The sequence below is a fragment of the Rhinoderma darwinii genome, chromosome 4, assembly GCF_050947455.1.
Source record: "Rhinoderma darwinii isolate aRhiDar2 chromosome 4, aRhiDar2.hap1, whole genome shotgun sequence".
NCBI classification, from domain to species: Eukaryota; Metazoa; Chordata; class Amphibia; order Anura; family Rhinodermatidae; genus Rhinoderma; species Rhinoderma darwinii.
Window position 1 is genome coordinate 382,097,384 of NC_134690.1, and position 22,176 is coordinate 382,119,559.

The 22,176-nt window shown below is 42.1% G+C and overlaps 1 protein-coding gene across 1 annotated transcript in view; it reads right to left on the reverse strand.

Annotated features, from left to right (window-relative positions):
* Window positions 1-22,176, reverse strand: part of CAMKMT (calmodulin-lysine N-methyltransferase) — a 330,489-nt gene that overhangs the window by 70,015 nt on the left and 238,298 nt on the right. The window contains exons 4-6 of the mRNA XM_075863224.1: window positions 12,467-12,527; window positions 11,353-11,407; window positions 10,240-10,303 (exon numbers count right to left, since the gene is read on the reverse strand). Of these exons, the coding sequence (XP_075719339.1) occupies window positions 10,240-10,303; window positions 11,353-11,407; window positions 12,467-12,527 (180 nt within the window). The remainder of the gene's footprint in view (window positions 1-10,239; window positions 10,304-11,352; window positions 11,408-12,466; window positions 12,528-22,176) is intronic.

The window sequence follows — 22,176 nt, forward strand, 5'->3', positions numbered from 1 at the left end:
TGCTGCAGAAGGAGTGTGCATTAAGTAGTGATAGCCCCTCCCACTAGTCTTGAGGGGAGTGGCGGACTAAGTGCTCAAAGGTGTGCGATAAATGAGTGTCAGTGTAGTGCTAGGGTGTGAATGGATGGTAAAAAATAAATATGTATGTATGAAAGTGTGTAATAATGTAATAAAAATAAATAAATAAATAAATGTGATGAATAGGGGTCAGTGCTGTGAATAGTACATGGGGTGTCAGTACTATGTGTAATACGTGGAGGGATAATGTGCTGGTCGTCAGGCATGGCGTATCTTGCCGAATAACAGCCTATTTGTAACGCCGCTAGTGTTAGCTAAAGCGGGCTGCTCTGCATTCCAAACCAAACGCCAGCACATCATGCCCTCCCAGCATATAAGACCCGGCTGCGTCCTGAAAAAAAGTGTAGTATACGTAGTAAGAAATATCCATGAAACATGGGGTATTAGTTGTTATTTTGGCCAAAATACGCAAAGCTCGCAACCCAACGTCAAGGGTCCCCAGTGCCTTGCGAGTCCCTAACCAGAACTTTTCGTTCCTAATTTAAAAACACAAACAGAAAAAATGGGACATAAAGATCATCAAAACCACAAAAAAGGCCATACTCACTAGGTAGGTGGGTGGGTGAAAACCCGTTCCCATCAGGACGCAGACGGGTCAAAGAATGCTGCAGAAGGAGTGTGCATTAAGTAGTGATAGCCCCTCCCACTAGTCTTGAGGGGAGTGGCGGACTAAGTGCTCAAAGGTGTGCGATAAATGAGTGTCAGTGTAGTGCTAGGGTGTGAATGGATGGTAAAAAATAAATATGTATGTATGAAAGTGTGTAATAATGTAATAAAAATAAATAAATAAATAAATGTGATGAATAGGGGTCAGTGCTGTGAATAGTACATGGGGTGTCAGTACTATGTGTAATACGTGGAGGGATAATGTGCTGGTCGTCAGGCATGGCGTATCTTGCCGAATAACAGCCTATTTGTAACGCCGCTAGTGTTAGCTAAAGCGGGCTGCTCTGCATTCCAAACCAAACGCCAGCACATCATGCCCTCCCAGCATATAAGACCCGGCTGCGTCCTGAAAAAAAGTGTAGTATACGTAGTAAGAAATATCCATGAAACATGGGGTATTAGTTGTTATTTTGGCCAAAATACGCAAAGCTCGCAACCCAACGTCAAGGGTCCCCAGTGCCTTGCGAGTCCCTAACCAGAACTTTTCGTTCCTAATTTAAAAACACAAACAGAAAAAATGGGACATAAAGATCATCAAAACCACAAAAAAGGCCATACTCACTAGGTAGGTGGGTGGGTGAAAACCCGTTCCCATCAGGACGCAGACGGGTCAAAGAATGCTGCAGAAGGAGTGTGCATTAAGTAGTGATAGCCCCTCCCACTAGTCTTGAGGGGAGTGGCGGACTAAGTGCTCAAAGGTGTGCGATAAATGAGTGTCAGTGTAGTGCTAGGGTGTGAATGGATGGTAAAAAATAAATATGTATGTATGAAAGTGTGTAATAATGTAATAAAAATAAATAAATAAATAAATGTGATGAATAGGGGTCAGTGCTGTGAATAGTACATGGGGTGTCAGTACTATGTGTAATACGTGGAGGGATAATGTGCTGGTCGTCAGGCATGGCGTATCTTGCCGAATAACAGCCTATTTGTAACGCCGCTAGTGTTAGCTAAAGCGGGCTGCTCTGCATTCCAAACCAAACGCCAGCACATCATGCCCTCCCAGCATATAAGACCCGGCTGCGTCCTGAAAAAAAGTGTAGTATACGTAGTAAGAAATATCCATGAAACATGGGGTATTAGTTGTTATTTTGGCCAAAATACGCAAAGCTCGCAACCCAACGTCAAGGGTCCCCAGTGCCTTGCGAGTCCCTAACCAGAACTTTTCGTTCCTAATTTAAAAACACAAACAGAAAAAATGGGACATAAAGATCATCAAAACCACAAAAAAGGCCATACTCACTAGGTAGGTGGGTGGGTGAAAACCCGTTCCCATCAGGACGCAGACGGGTCAAAGAATGCTGCAGAAGGAGTGTGCATTAAGTAGTGATAGCCCCTCCCACTAGTCTTGAGGGGAGTGGCGGACTAAGTGCTCAAAGGTGTGCGATAAATGAGTGTCAGTGTAGTGCTAGGGTGTGAATGGATGGTAAAAAATAAATATGTATGTATGAAAGTGTGTAATAATGTAATAAAAATAAATAAATAAATAAATGTGATGAATAGGGGTCAGTGCTGTGAATAGTACATGGGGTGTCAGTACTATGTGTAATACGTGGAGGGATAATGTGCTGGTCGTCAGGCATGGCGTATCTTGCCGAATAACAGCCTATTTGTAACGCCGCTAGTGTTAGCTAAAGCGGGCTGCTCTGCATTCCAAACCAAACGCCAGCACATCATGCCCTCCCAGCATATAAGACCCGGCTGCGTCCTGAAAAAAAGTGTAGTATACGTAGTAAGAAATATCCATGAAACATGGGGTATTAGTTGTTATTTTGGCCAAAATACGCAAAGCTCGCAACCCAACGTCAAGGGTCCCCAGTGCCTTGCGAGTCCCTAACCAGAACTTTTCGTTCCTAATTTAAAAACACAAACAGAAAAAATGGGACATAAAGATCATCAAAACCACAAAAAAGGCCATACTCACTAGGTAGGTGGGTGGGTGAAAACCCGTTCCCATCAGGACGCAGACGGGTCAAAGAATGCTGCAGAAGGAGTGTGCATTAAGTAGTGATAGCCCCTCCCACTAGTCTTGAGGGGAGTGGCGGACTAAGTGCTCAAAGGTGTGCGATAAATGAGTGTCAGTGTAGTGCTAGGGTGTGAATGGATGGTAAAAAATAAATATGTATGTATGAAAGTGTGTAATAATGTAATAAAAATAAATAAATAAATAAATGTGATGAATAGGGGTCAGTGCTGTGAATAGTACATGGGGTGTCAGTACTATGTGTAATACGTGGAGGGATAATGTGCTGGTCGTCAGGCATGGCGTATCTTGCCGAATAACAGCCTATTTGTAACGCCGCTAGTGTTAGCTAAAGCGGGCTGCTCTGCATTCCAAACCAAACGCCAGCACATCATGCCCTCCCAGCATATAAGACCCGGCTGCGTCCTGAAAAAAAGTGTAGTATACGTAGTAAGAAATATCCATGAAACATGGGGTATTAGTTGTTATTTTGGCCAAAATACGCAAAGCTCGCAACCCAACGTCAAGGGTCCCCAGTGCCTTGCGAGTCCCTAACCAGAACTTTTCGTTCCTAATTTAAAAACACAAACAGAAAAAATGGGACATAAAGATCATCAAAACCACAAAAAAGGCCATACTCACTAGGTAGGTGGGTGGGTGAAAACCCGTTCCCATCAGGACGCAGACGGGTCAAAGAATGCTGCAGAAGGAGTGTGCATTAAGTAGTGATAGCCCCTCCCACTAGTCTTGAGGGGAGTGGCGGACTAAGTGCTCAAAGGTGTGCGATAAATGAGTGTCAGTGTAGTGCTAGGGTGTGAATGGATGGTAAAAAATAAATATGTATGTATGAAAGTGTGTAATAATGTAATAAAAATAAATAAATAAATAAATGTGATGAATAGGGGTCAGTGCTGTGAATAGTACATGGGGTGTCAGTACTATGTGTAATACGTGGAGGGATAATGTGCTGGTCGTCAGGCATGGCGTATCTTGCCGAATAACAGCCTATTTGTAACGCCGCTAGTGTTAGCTAAAGCGGGCTGCTCTGCATTCCAAACCAAACGCCAGCACATCATGCCCTCCCAGCATATAAGACCCGGCTGCGTCCTGAAAAAAAGTGTAGTATACGTAGTAAGAAATATCCATGAAACATGGGGTATTAGTTGTTATTTTGGCCAAAATACGCAAAGCTCGCAACCCAACGTCAAGGGTCCCCAGTGCCTTGCGAGTCCCTAACCAGAACTTTTCGTTCCTAATTTAAAAACACAAACAGAAAAAATGGGACATAAAGATCATCAAAACCACAAAAAAGGCCATACTCACTAGGTAGGTGGGTGGGTGAAAACCCGTTCCCATCAGGACGCAGACGGGTCAAAGAATGCTGCAGAAGGAGTGTGCATTAAGTAGTGATAGCCCCTCCCACTAGTCTTGAGGGGAGTGGCGGACTAAGTGCTCAAAGGTGTGCGATAAATGAGTGTCAGTGTAGTGCTAGGGTGTGAATGGATGGTAAAAAATAAATATGTATGTATGAAAGTGTGTAATAATGTAATAAAAATAAATAAATAAATAAATGTGATGAATAGGGGTCAGTGCTGTGAATAGTACATGGGGTGTCAGTACTATGTGTAATACGTGGAGGGATAATGTGCTGGTCGTCAGGCATGGCGTATCTTGCCGAATAACAGCCTATTTGTAACGCCGCTAGTGTTAGCTAAAGCGGGCTGCTCTGCATTCCAAACCAAACGCCAGCACATCATGCCCTCCCAGCATATAAGACCCGGCTGCGTCCTGAAAAAAAGTGTAGTATACGTAGTAAGAAATATCCATGAAACATGGGGTATTAGTTGTTATTTTGGCCAAAATACGCAAAGCTCGCAACCCAACGTCAAGGGTCCCCAGTGCCTTGCGAGTCCCTAACCAGAACTTTTCGTTCCTAATTTAAAAACACAAACAGAAAAAATGGGACATAAAGATCATCAAAACCACAAAAAAGGCCATACTCACTAGGTAGGTGGGTGGGTGAAAACCCGTTCCCATCAGGACGCAGACGGGTCAAAGAATGCTGCAGAAGGAGTGTGCATTAAGTAGTGATAGCCCCTCCCACTAGTCTTGAGGGGAGTGGCGGACTAAGTGCTCAAAGGTGTGCGATAAATGAGTGTCAGTGTAGTGCTAGGGTGTGAATGGATGGTAAAAAATAAATATGTATGTATGAAAGTGTGTAATAATGTAATAAAAATAAATAAATAAATAAATGTGATGAATAGGGGTCAGTGCTGTGAATAGTACATGGGGTGTCAGTACTATGTGTAATACGTGGAGGGATAATGTGCTGGTCGTCAGGCATGGCGTATCTTGCCGAATAACAGCCTATTTGTAACGCCGCTAGTGTTAGCTAAAGCGGGCTGCTCTGCATTCCAAACCAAACGCCAGCACATCATGCCCTCCCAGCATATAAGACCCGGCTGCGTCCTGAAAAAAAGTGTAGTATACGTAGTAAGAAATATCCATGAAACATGGGGTATTAGTTGTTATTTTGGCCAAAATACGCAAAGCTCGCAACCCAACGTCAAGGGTCCCCAGTGCCTTGCGAGTCCCTAACCAGAACTTTTCGTTCCTAATTTAAAAACACAAACAGAAAAAATGGGACATAAAGATCATCAAAACCACAAAAAAGGCCATACTCACTAGGTAGGTGGGTGGGTGAAAACCCGTTCCCATCAGGACGCAGACGGGTCAAAGAATGCTGCAGAAGGAGTGTGCATTAAGTAGTGATAGCCCCTCCCACTAGTCTTGAGGGGAGTGGCGGACTAAGTGCTCAAAGGTGTGCGATAAATGAGTGTCAGTGTAGTGCTAGGGTGTGAATGGATGGTAAAAAATAAATATGTATGTATGAAAGTGTGTAATAATGTAATAAAAATAAATAAATAAATAAATGTGATGAATAGGGGTCAGTGCTGTGAATAGTACATGGGGTGTCAGTACTATGTGTAATACGTGGAGGGATAATGTGCTGGTCGTCAGGCATGGCGTATCTTGCCGAATAACAGCCTATTTGTAACGCCGCTAGTGTTAGCTAAAGCGGGCTGCTCTGCATTCCAAACCAAACGCCAGCACATCATGCCCTCCCAGCATATAAGACCCGGCTGCGTCCTGAAAAAAAGTGTAGTATACGTAGTAAGAAATATCCATGAAACATGGGGTATTAGTTGTTATTTTGGCCAAAATACGCAAAGCTCGCAACCCAACGTCAAGGGTCCCCAGTGCCTTGCGAGTCCCTAACCAGAACTTTTCGTTCCTAATTTAAAAACACAAACAGAAAAAATGGGACATAAAGATCATCAAAACCACAAAAAAGGCCATACTCACTAGGTAGGTGGGTGGGTGAAAACCCGTTCCCATCAGGACGCAGACGGGTCAAAGAATGCTGCAGAAGGAGTGTGCATTAAGTAGTGATAGCCCCTCCCACTAGTCTTGAGGGGAGTGGCGGACTAAGTGCTCAAAGGTGTGCGATAAATGAGTGTCAGTGTAGTGCTAGGGTGTGAATGGATGGTAAAAAATAAATATGTATGTATGAAAGTGTGTAATAATGTAATAAAAATAAATAAATAAATAAATGTGATGAATAGGGGTCAGTGCTGTGAATAGTACATGGGGTGTCAGTACTATGTGTAATACGTGGAGGGATAATGTGCTGGTCGTCAGGCATGGCGTATCTTGCCGAATAACAGCCTATTTGTAACGCCGCTAGTGTTAGCTAAAGCGGGCTGCTCTGCATTCCAAACCAAACGCCAGCACATCATGCCCTCCCAGCATATAAGACCCGGCTGCGTCCTGAAAAAAAGTGTAGTATACGTAGTAAGAAATATCCATGAAACATGGGGTATTAGTTGTTATTTTGGCCAAAATACGCAAAGCTCGCAACCCAACGTCAAGGGTCCCCAGTGCCTTGCGAGTCCCTAACCAGAACTTTTCGTTCCTAATTTAAAAACACAAACAGAAAAAATGGGACATAAAGATCATCAAAACCACAAAAAAGGCCATACTCACTAGGTAGGTGGGTGGGTGAAAACCCGTTCCCATCAGGACGCAGACGGGTCAAAGAATGCTGCAGAAGGAGTGTGCATTAAGTAGTGATAGCCCCTCCCACTAGTCTTGAGGGGAGTGGCGGACTAAGTGCTCAAAGGTGTGCGATAAATGAGTGTCAGTGTAGTGCTAGGGTGTGAATGGATGGTAAAAAATAAATATGTATGTATGAAAGTGTGTAATAATGTAATAAAAATAAATAAATAAATAAATGTGATGAATAGGGGTCAGTGCTGTGAATAGTACATGGGGTGTCAGTACTATGTGTAATACGTGGAGGGATAATGTGCTGGTCGTCAGGCATGGCGTATCTTGCTCCCCCATCGTGCTGCCAAAAAAGCTCTGACCTGTCAAGGGAAGGACTCCACAAGACCTCTGAAGGTGTCCTGTTGTGTCTGGCACCAAGAATTTAGAAGCAGATACTTTTAAGTCCTGTAAGCTGCAAGGTAGGAACTCCATGGATCGGACTTGTTTTTCCAGCACATCCCACAGATGCTTGATCAGATTGACATCTGGAGAATTTGAAGTCGTGAACTTTTTGTCAAGTTCCTCAAACCATTTATCAACAATTTTTGCCATGTGGCGGGGTGTATTATCCTGCTGAAAGAGGGCACTGCCATTAGAGTATATCATTACCATAAAGGGATGTACTTGTCTGCAACAATGTTTAGGTAGGTGGGGTAGGTGTTAAAGTAACAACCACATAAATGCCAGAAACCAAGGTTTTACAGCAGAACATTGCCGAGAGCATCACACTGCCTCCGCCGAGTTGTCTTCTTCCCATAGTGGATCCTGGTGCCATCTCTTCCCCAGGTAAGTGACGCACACGCATCCAGACATCCAGTTAATATATGATTCATAAGACCAGGCCACCTTCTTCCATTGCTTCATGGTCCATTTCCGATGCTCGTGTCCATTGTAAGTTGCTTTTGGCGGTGGACAGGGTCAACATGGGCACTCTGACCGGTCTGCGGCTACACAGCAGGCTTTGATGCACTACAGTAGTTCTTCCATGGGATCGGTCCAGACAGGGCAAGCCTCGTTTCCAACACACATCAATAAGGCTTGGGCGCCCATGACCCTGCTGCTGGTTCACCATTTGGCATTTCTTAGACCACTTTTTGGTAGGTACTCACCATTGTACACCGAGAACACCTCAGAAGATCTTCCGCTTTGGAGATGCTCTGACCCAGTCGTCTATCCATCACAATTTAACTTGTCACAGTTACTCAACTCCTTGCACTTTTTCCTACTTCCAACACATCAACTTCAAGAACTGACTGTTGACTTGCTGCCTAAAATATTCCACCCCTTGACAGGCGCCATTGTAACCAGATAATTAATGTTATTTACCTCAGCGGTCAGTGGCTTTTTTGTTATGGCTAATCGGTTGTTTATATGCAGTACACAGTATAATATATATATTTATTTGTATAGATTTTTCAGGTTTCCCTACGTAATTAATAGTTACCATTTATGTTCTAGAATTGGTTAAGAATGAGCCTCTCTAAGAGAAAAAAAAAACAATAAGTGAGTGGAATGATAAGTATATAGTCACTGATCTAGGCTTGTGGTGTGAATTTAAAGAGTAGACATATTTTTTATGTGAATTCAAAGCCTCCATTTATAAATTCAAGATTACAGAGGGTTTAAAAAATTGCCCCCTACAGCTATAAGGGTTGTCTCATCAGGTCAACCCCTGTTTACGTGCTCTGTTGGGCTCACTCGGGACAACTACCCCCCCCCCACCACCACCCTCTATAAGCCAGAATGGAAAGTCATTTGCAAGCAGTAGCTCTTGCTTTGCAGAACTCGTGCCATTCATGTATTACATGGACAGCCATACATTCGAGTGGCCACATGTAATTCTACATTTCCCCTGTAGTGGCTGCTGAAAGGTAAGTTAGCAGCTGGCAGTAACTTTCCCCAGAAAAATCAGCAGTGACTCTCATATTATATATCATACTGTCTGTGATAAGACGAACTCTTTATTGCTAATACTTAAATGTGCCAAAGATTTGCTGGGGCAGGACTTCCACCTGGCTAAAACTCTGCTTCTTTGCACACTCCTATGAGGGGGGAACAGAGTGACAGCCACTACAGGCAGCGTTTTCTGGTCCAGAACCCAAGGAGGCCCAGAATGTAGCATGTACAATGAAAATAACGGAGTAAATGCTTTTGTTTTTTAATTGTTGTTTTTGGTCTTTATCGCTATAGTTGTAGATTTGCTCAATATTCAAGAACTTTAATTCATTGTATGGGAATCCAAATGGAATTATACGGATATCTGCTATGATTAGGATCAATGGTGCTTGTATGGGATTTTCAGGGGAAAATATTGATAATGAACAAATGTCATAATGTTAAGTGTTCTTCATGTATAAGAGGACCAGAATGTAAAACGGCCGAGGTGTCACAGACTGCTGCTGAAAGTCAATGATATTGTGGCTATGAATGGAAGCATATGCTGACAAAATACTAATGACCTCTAGCAGATCCCAAATACACAGCTGCCGTTTCCATTTTTGAGTCCACGTTACGATCAGTGGATCAAGCAAAATGCAGAAGACAGAAGAATACGGCTCTCACCAAGTCTTCGTCAATATTTATTTGCATCAATTCATATATGGACATTTACCATGCTAGGGCTAAAGCGGGACTCTTTCTCTCTGTATCGGCACGACGGCTGTAGCACCCGAAGCTTCTTTTACAAAAATATCTAGCTTTAACAATCTAGCGGCAGAGTAATGATGTGTAAAGAACAGAATAGTTTCTTCTGTATTATATACATACCTAAGAGACCAACCATGGGACCCTGGCAACATCCCATTTTGCTACAGGGTGGCAAAAACTTATGCAGCACTCGGTTTTCTAGAGAAATTGCATGTTAGCAAACAAGATGGCGGAAAATTGGCGAGGGTGCTGAAGGGGAAACAAACACCAGGCCCCTGTCCTGGTTAGGAAGGCCTGGCACCATAACAAGGGCCCTATTTGATCTTTGCTCTGGGGCCACTTTTCTTCTTTCTACGTCACTGCAGATTTAGGAATAAATCGTAAAATTCTGATAAAACGGTGCATCGGATTATCAGATTTTCCAGAGAACGAGATATTCTGTAATCTATACTACAACATTTACCCAAATCAACTTTTGATTTCCTGCAAACACTTTTCTGAAGCCTTCTGGTATTATCCAACAATCAATAAATGTCGCCCAATTCTGGCCCTAGGACTATCTTTGTTGACTGGGGAAGAAACTCCGATACAGAACTAGCACTTTGTTTAGTATTAATATCTTTTCAATTTATTCTTCTTTTTAAAGTGATACATATTTTGGAGCTAAATACAAAAAAACAGAATATTAAATTTTTTTCCCTTTAGAATACGTTATAGCGTTCAAGCGTTACGATGGAGGAACAGAAGTCATACTTTTCAAGTCTTAATAAGGATACTTTTAAAGGCCTTTTCATTACCATCCGTTAGGAGAACTTCTTTTGCTTCAGAAGAAACTGCGACCTATAAGGAAGGAGAACAGGGGAAACGCGTGAGGAAATGTTCGCTGCACGGAAGTAGACACGGGAGTGACAAGCATTCAGTATCATGCTTCTTCCACTATTTCTCCGTAACAATCTTCAATCTTTTTCATTTTATGTCTGCATTATTTTAATCATTCAATCAAATCAGTCAATACTTTTATCTTTCCATTTGCGGGAGTCTCTATCTTGCTATCATTCTGTTCAGTAATTGCATTGTGACAACGGATGATGGTATTCCGAGAGGCTTTCATTTGCGGGTTCTGTTTATCTAGTAGAACCATCATACCAGGCCTGTCATTCTGCCTTTCAGCCTCTTTCTGTCTGGCTGCCTGGTGCCCTTCATATAACTTTGCATTGCAAGCTGATGGCTTTGTAAGGGTAATTTTTTTGTGAGCTTGACATCCTCGCACATTGGGCTGTAACCTCAACACATTGTATAAATGCGACAGGTTTGTCAAATGCCAATCAGTGTAACAATATGCCTTTATTTGCAGAGACATAGAAACTTGTCTAATGCACAGGGCTGCAACATAATATCTTCTGAATACATGACTCGCGAACCGAAGAATGGTCACCGACTCTCCTGAATGGCCAATCTAATTCAAAAGAATCTAATTACCGAGCGCTCTGGATCATGTTTGTTGGTGTAATAATGCAGGCAAAACATTAGCAGCTATATCATAGTGCTCCAACTGTGATTTGCAAGGCTACTCCTGTATTTTAGCAAATGGGACTATAATCTGTAGGGGGGGGGGGGGGGAGAAAACTACGGCAAGACATAACATATTGTGGATTGGAATGTCACAACAAGAGATATCGACTACTCTCAAGGAAAACGTTTCTGCTCTCCGAGGCAACCATAAAATCAATATGAAACGAAGGCAAGGCAGCCTGGAAGATCTCTCAAGACTGCAGCTTGACCGCAGCTGAAGCTGTTGACAGTTCTCTGACCCAGCAGTTGGTGGCAGTGGAACGGTTTCCCCTTTTGTTCCACTCTGTGAATGGAATTGGAATTGAGAAAAAACCTACCATGAGACCAGCCAAGCATGTCATGCCACCCCCTAGCTCACACACAGCAAGGTCCCTGGAAAACAGAAAAGAAACCATACAAATAAGAAGAAAATGGGCAGACATATATATGTTACAAGAACAAACTGCCATCTGCAGTGGAGGAAAAAAAAAAACGAAGTTGCCAGGAAGTTGTAGGGACACTACCAGGTGACCTCATGGCGTTTTGCGTTTTAAAAATAATTATGATAAAGAAAAGTCACAAAGCAGGCAGAGCCATGGGGGTCCCTCATTAGTGTTTTCTGCAACATTACCACCGCTGAGCTAAAAAATCCAAGCTTTTTTTTTTTCGTTTTCCTTTCTCTTTTTTCAATAGTATTTTCTATTAAAACTGAAACTTGCTAGAGTAGCGAAATGTAATTAATTGTTAGCACAAAATTGCATTATTAATCCTTTTTCTGATTCCTGCAAACAACCTGGAACTTTTAAAACAAATCTACACTTTAAAATTTTACCAAAATTACTCATTTATTTGTTATTTTTGCAATTTTTTGGATTTTTAAATTTACCACCTAAAGGCAACTTTGTATTCGGCAGGCAATATCATGTTACAATTAAGAACTGTGTGACTGTCGGTGACTTTACAAAAGAAACATGGTCTGCATCTCCCCAGTGTTAGGACTACATTGGGCCTTTTAAATTCGAATGGCTTCAATGCTGGCACGGCACCAGGTATTAAAAGTAAGAAAATACACAGTCTGCTGTATAACCATTGCCAGCAGACCCTGCTAAATGATATGGTATTTTTATTGCATAATGCTTAATAGTTTTAATGACTAAAAAGAGTTGACGAAATGCCTGTTATTCTCCCTGACCTTCACAATACGCATTGATTGACTGACGACTCACTTTTGTTTCCCAAAAAATCAAAGTGAAATAAAATGCCTCAAGTGGAAATCAGAATTCTTTGACATACAGCAAAGCTTGCTGTGCAATATTAGTACCTACAGGCAGTTTAGCGTGCCTTGTCAGCAGCAACACGTTGTCACCTTGTACTTTCTTTCTATACATCATAACTAATCTAATAGGATGGAGACATTACTAGTACGGTACATGCATACATAGTTTTCTTCACCTGAACATGTCTTTGTGTTTGAGACAATAGTAGGCCAAAACCTCTTCAGAGGGCCAGATACCTTAAGAAAAAAACAAAAAAAGATAAAAACGGTATATATTCAAAAACAATAAACAGATACAGACTCCAATAATACACTCACAAGCAATTACAGACATAGACTGTCACAGTCTCACCGGCTTCCAGGTTGGGCAGCCGATCAGTGATCGATCTGGTCAACCTGCTAGAGTACTGAGACGCTGGATCAATTAGCTGTGAGGTCCGGCATTGACTCATTTTAGGCAGCGGCCGATTTTAAGTGCCACCTCCTGGCCCCATGTGTCAGTAATTGTTTATTCTACCTGGTTATAGTGCTACTGCAACTCTGCTCATTATCTCAGTGTTTAGACTTTTCTGTTTGACTCTGTCTATCCTTCTTGTTTTTACTCTGTGCAGACTGGGCTGGGTCTGGATTTCTCTGTACTGTTCCGTGTGTTCAGACCCAGCAATTACATATCACTACATTCATCTATGTACTACAGTAATGGAATTATCTCTGCTTGTCTGTTGTTATTTTTTTTTTTAACCCGGGGTCCTTCTTGGTTTATTGCAGGGTGGATATTATCCTGCAGGATATGTTACATACATTCTGTTTTAGCTTTTGCTGGTCCTGCTGGATTAATGATGTACTTTCTGGTTTACCTCTCACTTTTCAGGTACCGCTCTACTCGTACTACCAGTCAGCGGCTGCCCAGTGGTCATCCTGATATTCTGTAGCTTCTAACAGGGATCGCTCAGTACTACTACTAGGGAGGTATCCTGATGAAGTGAGATTACTCTTATCAGGGCAGCAGTCCCGCTGTAGGTGGGGCTCCTCTCCAGTTAGGGTCGCCCTGCAGACCTCAGAAGTTGCTTACTGGGTAGCTTGCAGACTGCAATGCCGGTTTGAACGGTACCGTGACATAAATACAATGTCGCTTTGAGTCATTTGATCTAGATTTCTCTCTATAAAGGAAATGTATAATCAGAAAATTGCACATTATTTAAATTTAGTTTTATTATAAACTTCTTTATTATTTTTTAAATTGTGGTGTTCTTTGTTTTTTATGTGACCTTCCACAGTTTGCCCACTGGTCAATGGAGCAGTCACAATAGGCTGATGCTTCCTGTTAGTCTCAAGCAGGTTTGTCAGTTTTGCTGTATATATTGGGAAGGAATGAGGAGAGTCATCTCATTATCATTACAGGGTGGGGGGGGATTTAATGACATCTCTATTGTTCTGATGGGCAGAACAATTAGGCTTAGATTAGGCAGAATTGCAACACTGTAGAGATAAGGCTGTGTGTGTGTGCGTGTGTGTGTGTGTGTGTGTGTGTGTGTGTGTGTGTGTGTGTGTGTGTGTGTGTGTGTGTGTGTGTGTGTGTAAAAATAATGTAAATACAACATTTCTAATTGCAGCATTTTTGGAAAATGTAAAAAAAATTTAAGTGGATAATATGAATAGATTCAAAATGTAAAGATCGTCACTCCTGTTGTTTCTCTGTGGGCGCTAATGTGCTGTCCATCGCTAGACGTTTGGACATGGTTGTCAACTGATATGTCGTCACAATAGACGTCATGTCAGTGTGCAAGAAAAACAGCAGGAGTGACAGAGGACACACAAGAACACCATCGGGAGAAACGTTAAGGTAACTTTATTTGCACCGTTTGTTATTTTTACATTTTGAGCCCTTAAGAAGATATTATAGAATAGCGTAAACCCCCTTTAAGTACAATTTACATATAGCTATGAGTCGGAAAATTGCTACATGTAAACACTTGATAAACTTTTTTATATACAATGTATTTTCATTCGGAAAAAAATTGCACTGAATATCACAACATTGAAAAATTGTAACATGTAAAGCCAGCCAAAGTTACATGGTTGACATTTAGTAATGTGATCAGGCGACCGAATTATCAATCAGCATTGACCTACATTTGGAATATTATTGTCGTCGATAGGTAGGCCCACCAGATGTAACAACCCTACTGTTTCCGCTCACCCTTTAATTACAGACACTGCAGTCCAGTTTACATCTATAGTTTGTCGTTTACTAAGGCAGGCCAAGGCAGTGTAGCTTCTTGATGACCCCCTGGCATATGAGGCACATACATCACCAGCACCCCAGGTACACCAAGTCTAAAGATCCTGGGGACGTATCCTGCATGACAGTCCGTTTTTTTGCTTTACACATAATTGTCTTTATGGACAAGTCGCATACAATAATCTTGAACTACTATCAAAATTGTAATTTTGGAATGCAAAACAACTGTTGTTGGTCACATGGCATTTTCACAATTTAGTGTCTATATTGCCTGTGAAAAATGTTAAAGAAGTCCTACTCATAAAAATTCAGATAGACAGCTATCTCTCGTGAGTTCTCCCCCTCATAAACATGCACAGACAGATCAGTCAAGTGTGAATGTTTATTACAGTGCAGAAAGCAGTCACTTATGTCCCAGGGAATAAAGGATCGGGCATGATCATTTTCCTTCTTTCCCACAATGTCTGCAGCCGGCTGCCCCCATACACAATAGATCATTGGCAGATCTGCAGGCAGGTTTGACCAGCCTAAAGCGTATCCATCACCAAATTCTGGGGTGTACTCAGTATTTGTTTATGATATATCTTCTTGTGGACATTCAGTTAAAGGGTAACTAAACGTTCAACAAACTTTTGACATGTTATAGTAACATGTCAGAAGTTTGGATTGGTGGGGTCCAAGCACTGAGACCCCCACCAATTGCGAAAACACTTAAGGCTCTGTTCACATCTGCGTTGGGGTCCCGTTGTGACGTTCCGTCTGAGGTTTCCGTCACAATGGGACCCTGAGCAGACCCAAACCAGAGGTTTCTGTTTCCATCACCATCGAGTTCAATGGTGACGGAGCCGGTGCCCGTAGTTTCCATTTGTCTCTTTTGTGCACCGGATACGTCATTTGCCGGAAGCAAAAGCGTAGTCGACTACGTCGGTGTCAGTTTGTGTCTGCTCAGGGTCCCATTCTGACAGAAACCTCCGACGGACCTTCAGAACGGAACCCTAACGCAGATGTGAACAGAGCCTAACACAGTCGGATTTTATGGAAAAGTGGACAGAAAAAAAGCCATTGCTTAAGGACGCAGCCTAGTATGGGCCTTAAGGCTCAGAGCCCATTTTTCAAATCTGACATATTTCACTTTATGTGGTAATAACATCGGAATGCTTAAACCTATCCAAGCGATTCTGAGACTGTTTTCTTGTGAGACATTGGGCTTTATGTTAGTGGTGACATTTGGACGATATATTCAGTGTTTATTGGTAAAAAATTGCAAAATGTAGAGAAAATGTATAAAAAATATAATTTTTCAGAATTTAAATGCATCTGCTTGTAAAACAGACAGTTATACCACTCAAAATAGTTACTAGTTCACATTTCCCATATGTCTACTTTAGATTGGCATAGTTTTTTGAACATTCTTTTATTTTTCTTGGACGTTACAAGGCTTAGAACATAAACAGCAATTTCTCATATTTTTAAGAAAATGTCAAAAGCCTTTTTTTTAAGGTACCTGTTCAGTTCTGAAGTGGCTTTGAGCGGCCTATGTATTAGAAACCCCCATAAAACACCCCATTGTGAAAACTAGACCCCTCAACGTATTCAAAACAGCATTTAGAAAGTTTATTTAACCCTTTAGGCATTTCACAGGAATTAAAGCAAAGTGGAGGTGAAATTTGCAAATTTCATTTTTCTTGCTGAATTTCAATTGTAGAATCACTGGAATAGGACTAGAGTTTCGTTTAAAATGTAACTTTTACTTGTAACATATTTAAAAAGTGTGTAAAACAAATGACACACCAGGACAAGACTGTTTACAAAAAAATCTTCCTTATAGTACAGGAGATATAGTGCTCAATGCAAAAAAAGTCAATTTAATATTGGTGATATCATCATTTCTTTGCAGAGTTAAAGAAAAATGCTCCAAATTGTTGCAAAACATGTGAGTGATCTATTTCCCAGGAGGATATATATAAAACTCTGTGGGGTAATGACCCCTCCTACCCGTTCCGTAGTGTGTTAAAGTCCTGTTCCGTTCTTATGGCTGGGGACTGGGAAGCCTCACTTGTTTCTTTTATATGATTTTAGGCAATCAATCATTATTTTCTTGGGAGATGTCGCATTTGCAGAGACCCAGAGGTATCAAAGCAATAGAAACCCCCTAGAAGTGACCCCATTTTGGAAACTACACCCCGCAGCGAATTGATTTATGGTTGTTGTTACCATTTTGACCGCACAGTTTTTTCACAGCACCTATTTGAATTGGGCTGTGAAATGAAAAAAATGTCATTTTTTCCAATAAGATGTAATTTCTGATCAAAATGTCTTATTTTCACAGGGAACAAAATACCCCATTTTGTTGCCCAATTTGTCCTGAGTGCGGCAATACCCCATTTGTGCTGATAAACTGCCGTTTGGGCCCATGGGAGGGCTCAGAAGGACAGGACCACCATTTGGCCTACTGGGGATTTTCTGGTGCGAAGTCATGTATGCAGAAGCCCCTGAGGTACCAGTACAGTTGAAACCCCCGAGAAGTGACCCCATTTTAAAACTACACCCTTAACGCATTCATCTAGAGGTGTAGTGAGCATTTTGACCGGAGACATACACCCCATAAACTGTAATGTGGGTTCTCACGGGTACGGCAATACTCTCCATGTGGCTGTTATCAGCTGCCTGGGCACACAGCAGGGCTCAGAATGGAGAGATGAGGGGGATAAGCTGTGCGGAGGGCATCAGGGTAAGTAAAACTGGCATAGATTAAAAATCAAGGGATGTATGATAAATTTTAAAACACTCTATCATACAGCGCCTTAGTTTTTCAGGAAACGTGTCACATTGATATATTGTGTCCTCCCTTATCCCCCTCTTATAACAGACTTTGCACCTCTTTTGACTTTTTCCCTTCTTGCCAGTTTGGGGAACTTCTCCTGGAAAGTGTTGCCCTGGTGCGATGCGTGTGGCCTCGCTTCCAGAAGTACTGGGTGCCCCCCCTTCCTGGTCCCTAAAAATTAGTTTCTTGATAACCACCTCTTGAAATTTCAGGAAAGTTCCCCTCTGGCCTGTACATCGACTTAGCAGGTACGCATTGTATAATGCCATCTGTATGAGGTGCCCGGCCAGCTTCTTATACCACACCGCATGGCACTGTAGGGCTTCAGGGCTTGATCTGACAAGTCTACCCCTCCCATGTACCTGTTGTAGTCCAGGATGCAGTCTGGTTTGGGGGTCTCTGTACTGGTACCTCGTACAGGCACATGGGTACTGGTGTGACATCTCTCTTGTCTTGTACGTGACACACAATATGTTGCTACTAGATTGTGCCCTGCTCTCCCCCCTTCTGAGTGTTTGCCCAAGCAGAGTCTTAGGGAGGCCTCTCAGATTTCTTCTAGCGGTGCCGCATGCCGCAGGACTTTTGTAAGAGAGGCAGTTGAAGATTGGAAAACTGGTATAAAAATTATCCAGGTAGAGGCGGTAACCCCGGTCCAGTAGTGGGTGCACCAAATCCCACACAATTTTTGCATTAACTCCCAGTAAGGGGGGGGGGCATTCTGGGGGCTGAATACTGGTGTCCACCCTTAATATATCCTAAATCTGTAGGTATACCCTGATGCACTCTCACACAGCTTATACATCTTCACGCCATACCTTGCCCTCTTACTCGGCAGGTACTGGCGGAATTGAAGCCTCCCTTTAAAATGTACCAAGGACACATCAATAGAAATCCAATTCCCGGGGGTGTATGCTTGGGAAAACCGGGCAGTGAAACGGTCTAATAGGAGTCTACGTTTGTACAAACGGTCAAAACTGGGGTCATCTCAGGGTGGGCATGGCTCATTATCAGTATAATGTAAGAAGCGAAGTATTGCCTCATTTTTATTTATTTTTAGGTTCCAGTTCAGTTCTGAAGTTGCGTTGAGGGGCCCATATATTAGAAACCCCTATCAAACACCCCATTTTAGAAACTAGACCCCTCAAAGTAATCACAACAGCATTTAGAAAGTTTATGAACCCTTTAGGTGTTTCACGGGAATTTAGAGCAAAGTAGAGGTGAAATTTACATATTTTTTTTGTCAGAATATCCTTTTTATACCATTTTTTTTTATAACACAAAAGGTTTTACCAGGGAAACGCAACTTTTGAGGCCTCCTTTTTATTAGGCACCATGTCCGGTTTGAAGAGGTCTTGTGGTGCCAAAACAGTGGAAACCCCCTAAAAGTGACCCCATTTTGGAAACTAGACACCTTGAGGAATTCATTGTAGTTTTCATGGGGTGCATGCGACTTTTTCATCCGTTTTTATTCTATTTTTAAGTGGCGTGGTGACTAAAAAACAGCAATTCTACTATTGTTTTGTCATTCTATTTGATTTACAGCGTTCACCGTGCGCTATAAATGACATATTCACTTTATTCTGCGGGGCGATACGATTACGGCGATAACAGATGTTTATAGTTTTTATGTCTTATGGCGTTTGCACGATAAAAAATCATTCACTTTTTGTGTTACCTTATTCTAAGAGCCAGAACTGTAGTTTCGATCAGGTCCATTTTTCGGTACATGCGACTTTTTGATCTCTTTTTATTCCATTTTTTGGGAGGTGAAGAAACCAAACAATTGTGATTCTGGTACGGTTTATTATTATTTTCTTTTAAGGCGTTCACCGCGCGGGATAAATAACAAAATAATTTTGTAGGCCGTTACGGACGCGGCGATACCAATTATGTATAGTTTATTTGTTTGTTTATGTATTTTTATTAATAATAAAGGACTGATAAGGGAAAAAGGGGAATTTTACTTTTATTACTTTTAAAACTCTAATTTTCTTATTTTTACACATCTTTTTTTTACTTTTTTTTAACTTTATTACTTTGTCCCACTAGGGGACTTGAGGGCAGGAGGCCCTGATCGCTATTCTAATACACTGCACTACATGCGTAGTGCAGTGTATTAGAACTGTCAGCTACTCACTGACAGCAAGCACAGTGGGTCCTGACTTTGTCAGGACCCACTAGGATTCCGTCGATGGCATAGCCGGACGCCATTGTTTGGTGTCCGGTTGCTATAGTCACCATCGGCGGCCACTATCATGTAGCAGGCCGGCGATTGTAGCTAAACCCCTAAAAAGCCGCGTTTGGTATTGAACGCAGCTTTGAAGGGGTTAATCAGCGGGGACACAGCGATCGGTCCCCGCTGTAGGAGCTGCGGGAGCTGCTGTACGAGACAGCAGCTGTCACAGCTCCTGTATGTGTCGGGAGGACGGCCAAAATGGCCGTTACTCACGCGACGTACTATTCCGTCGCTGAGCGCGAACCTATTGGCTAGCGTGACGGAACAGTACGTCGCTGAGCGCGAAGGGGTTAAAGAAAAACATAAGGAAACACGTATTGAGTTTGCCAAACTGCATGTGGCAGACTCCCCAAACACATGGAAGGAGGCTCTCTTGTCAGATGAGACTAAAATTAAACTTTTTGGTCATCATGGGAAACGCCATGTGCGGCACAAACCCAACACTTCCCATCCCCCAAGAACACTATTCCCACAGTGAAGCATGGTGGTGACAACATCATTATGGAGGGAGGTTTTACATTGGCAGGGACTGGAAAACTGGTCAGGATTGGCCAGGAAAGATAGATGGCAGTAAATACCGGGAAATTCTTGAGGGAAAACCCGTTTCAGTCTGCTAGAGATTTTAGACTGGGACGGAGGTTCATCTTTCTGCAGGACAATAACCCTAAATATACTGATAAAGATAAACTGGAGGGGTTTAAGGGGAAACAATTAAAGGTCTTGGAACTCCAGAACTCAATCCAATTGATAATCTGTGGCATGACATTAAAACTACTGAACACCAACACTACACATCTAACTCGAAGAAGTAGTTGGAGCAGTTTTGCCTGGAACAATGGGAATAATCCCAGTGTCAAGATGTGTCTAATAGAGAAATACCCCAAGAGACTCACATCAGTAATTGCAGCAAAAGGCTCCACAAAGTATTGACTTTCAGGGGGTGAGTACTTGGGTACATTAAAGTTCTTAGTTTTTTGTCTTAAATGTTGTTTGTGTTACAGCAAAAATATTTTGTATCTTCAAAGTGGTCGGCATGTTATGTAAATCAAATCGTACAAATCCCCAAAAATCCATTTTATGTTAAGGTTGTAAAGCCACAAAACACACCAAGGGAGGTGATTACTTTTGCAAAGCACTGTATGTTCTCCCCGTGGGTTCATGGGTTTCCTTCAGGTTCTCCTCCCACTCTCCAGAAAAATACAGATAGGTGAATTGGTTTCCTCTGAAATTTGCCCTAGTTTGTGTCTAATTGAGAGATTGGGAAATTAGATTGTTAGTCCCCCTTGGGAACAGTATATGATGACATCACTGTACAGCACTGTGGAATATGTTGACTCTATGTAAACAACAGGAAATAATTAGGTGACACCCCACCAGGCCGGATGAGGAAATCCCCTTTCTATAGATAGGTGCGGGTCTCTATCCCACACCATTCATACCGTTATCGCATAACCTGTGGCTATGCCAAAAATGTCTGAGATGGAAATACCCCTTTAATAAGATTTCACATTTGAATTAAACTCCGGTAGTGATCTTCGTTTTTTGTTAATATGAAGCTTATATAATTATATATACCTATATCAGAGAACCCTCTCAATCTGCGTTATTCCTAGCGATAGTTTTCCAATGTCACGTATACAGCCGTGTAATGGAGAACAGAAACCCAGCTCATGAAATGTTCTGCTCTCTTATATTGTTTGCACGTCTGCTGTTTTCCGCATGCTTGCAATAGAAAAGAAAAGATTCTTACTGAGTAGGAATTGAGACGCCTTCTATCTCTCGCACTGGATTTCAGATAACTTCCTAACGTTGTGTGGTTTGAAGGAGGGGGGAGTTCTGTAGAGGCCTGCGAGAGACTCAGGAGCAGAAACAGGAGGATCACATTTCTACTATATATACGGTACCAATCCATAAAATCCACCCGATTACTACAGAACACTGTGTATTATATTATATACTATATCTCAGGAATACATAAAGGTTCTTCAGCCTCTTGAATCAAAGCGTATGGCACTCTTAACCCCATCCCGCCCTGCGCCGTAAATCTATGGTGGAGCTGGCGGGTCGTTCCCACCAACGGCCGTACATATACAGTGTAGTGATGGCACGGACTCAGCTCCTCAGTCCGCCCCATTGGCACCGGGTGTGAACTGCCACCCTGCGCAACATTTGGAGCTAGCCCTGATCCTGACTGTTTAACCCCATAGATGCCGCGGTCAATAGTGACTGCGGCATCTGAGCAGGAAGATGCAAAAGACATATTTGACAGAGTGTTTAAAAATAAAAAAAAGTCTTTAAGTGGTGGTTTGCTTTAATATGGCTCTTTTTATTTTAATTTAGTGACGGGGTTCTAGAATAGCTGCTGCATTGATTTGTTTTTAGTGGTTTCTGCTTCTGGATCAAAATATATATAGAATTCAATGTGCATTATAACGAGAATAAATGACAGAACTCTGTGATCGGTCAGTCACGGGATAGAGGTGCTGGGTCCAACTATTTCCCTACATCTAACATGCACTTTGGGAAACCTTCTGACGTACAAGCTAAACGTGTCATAAGGCTTCATTAGCCTGACGGAGGCCAA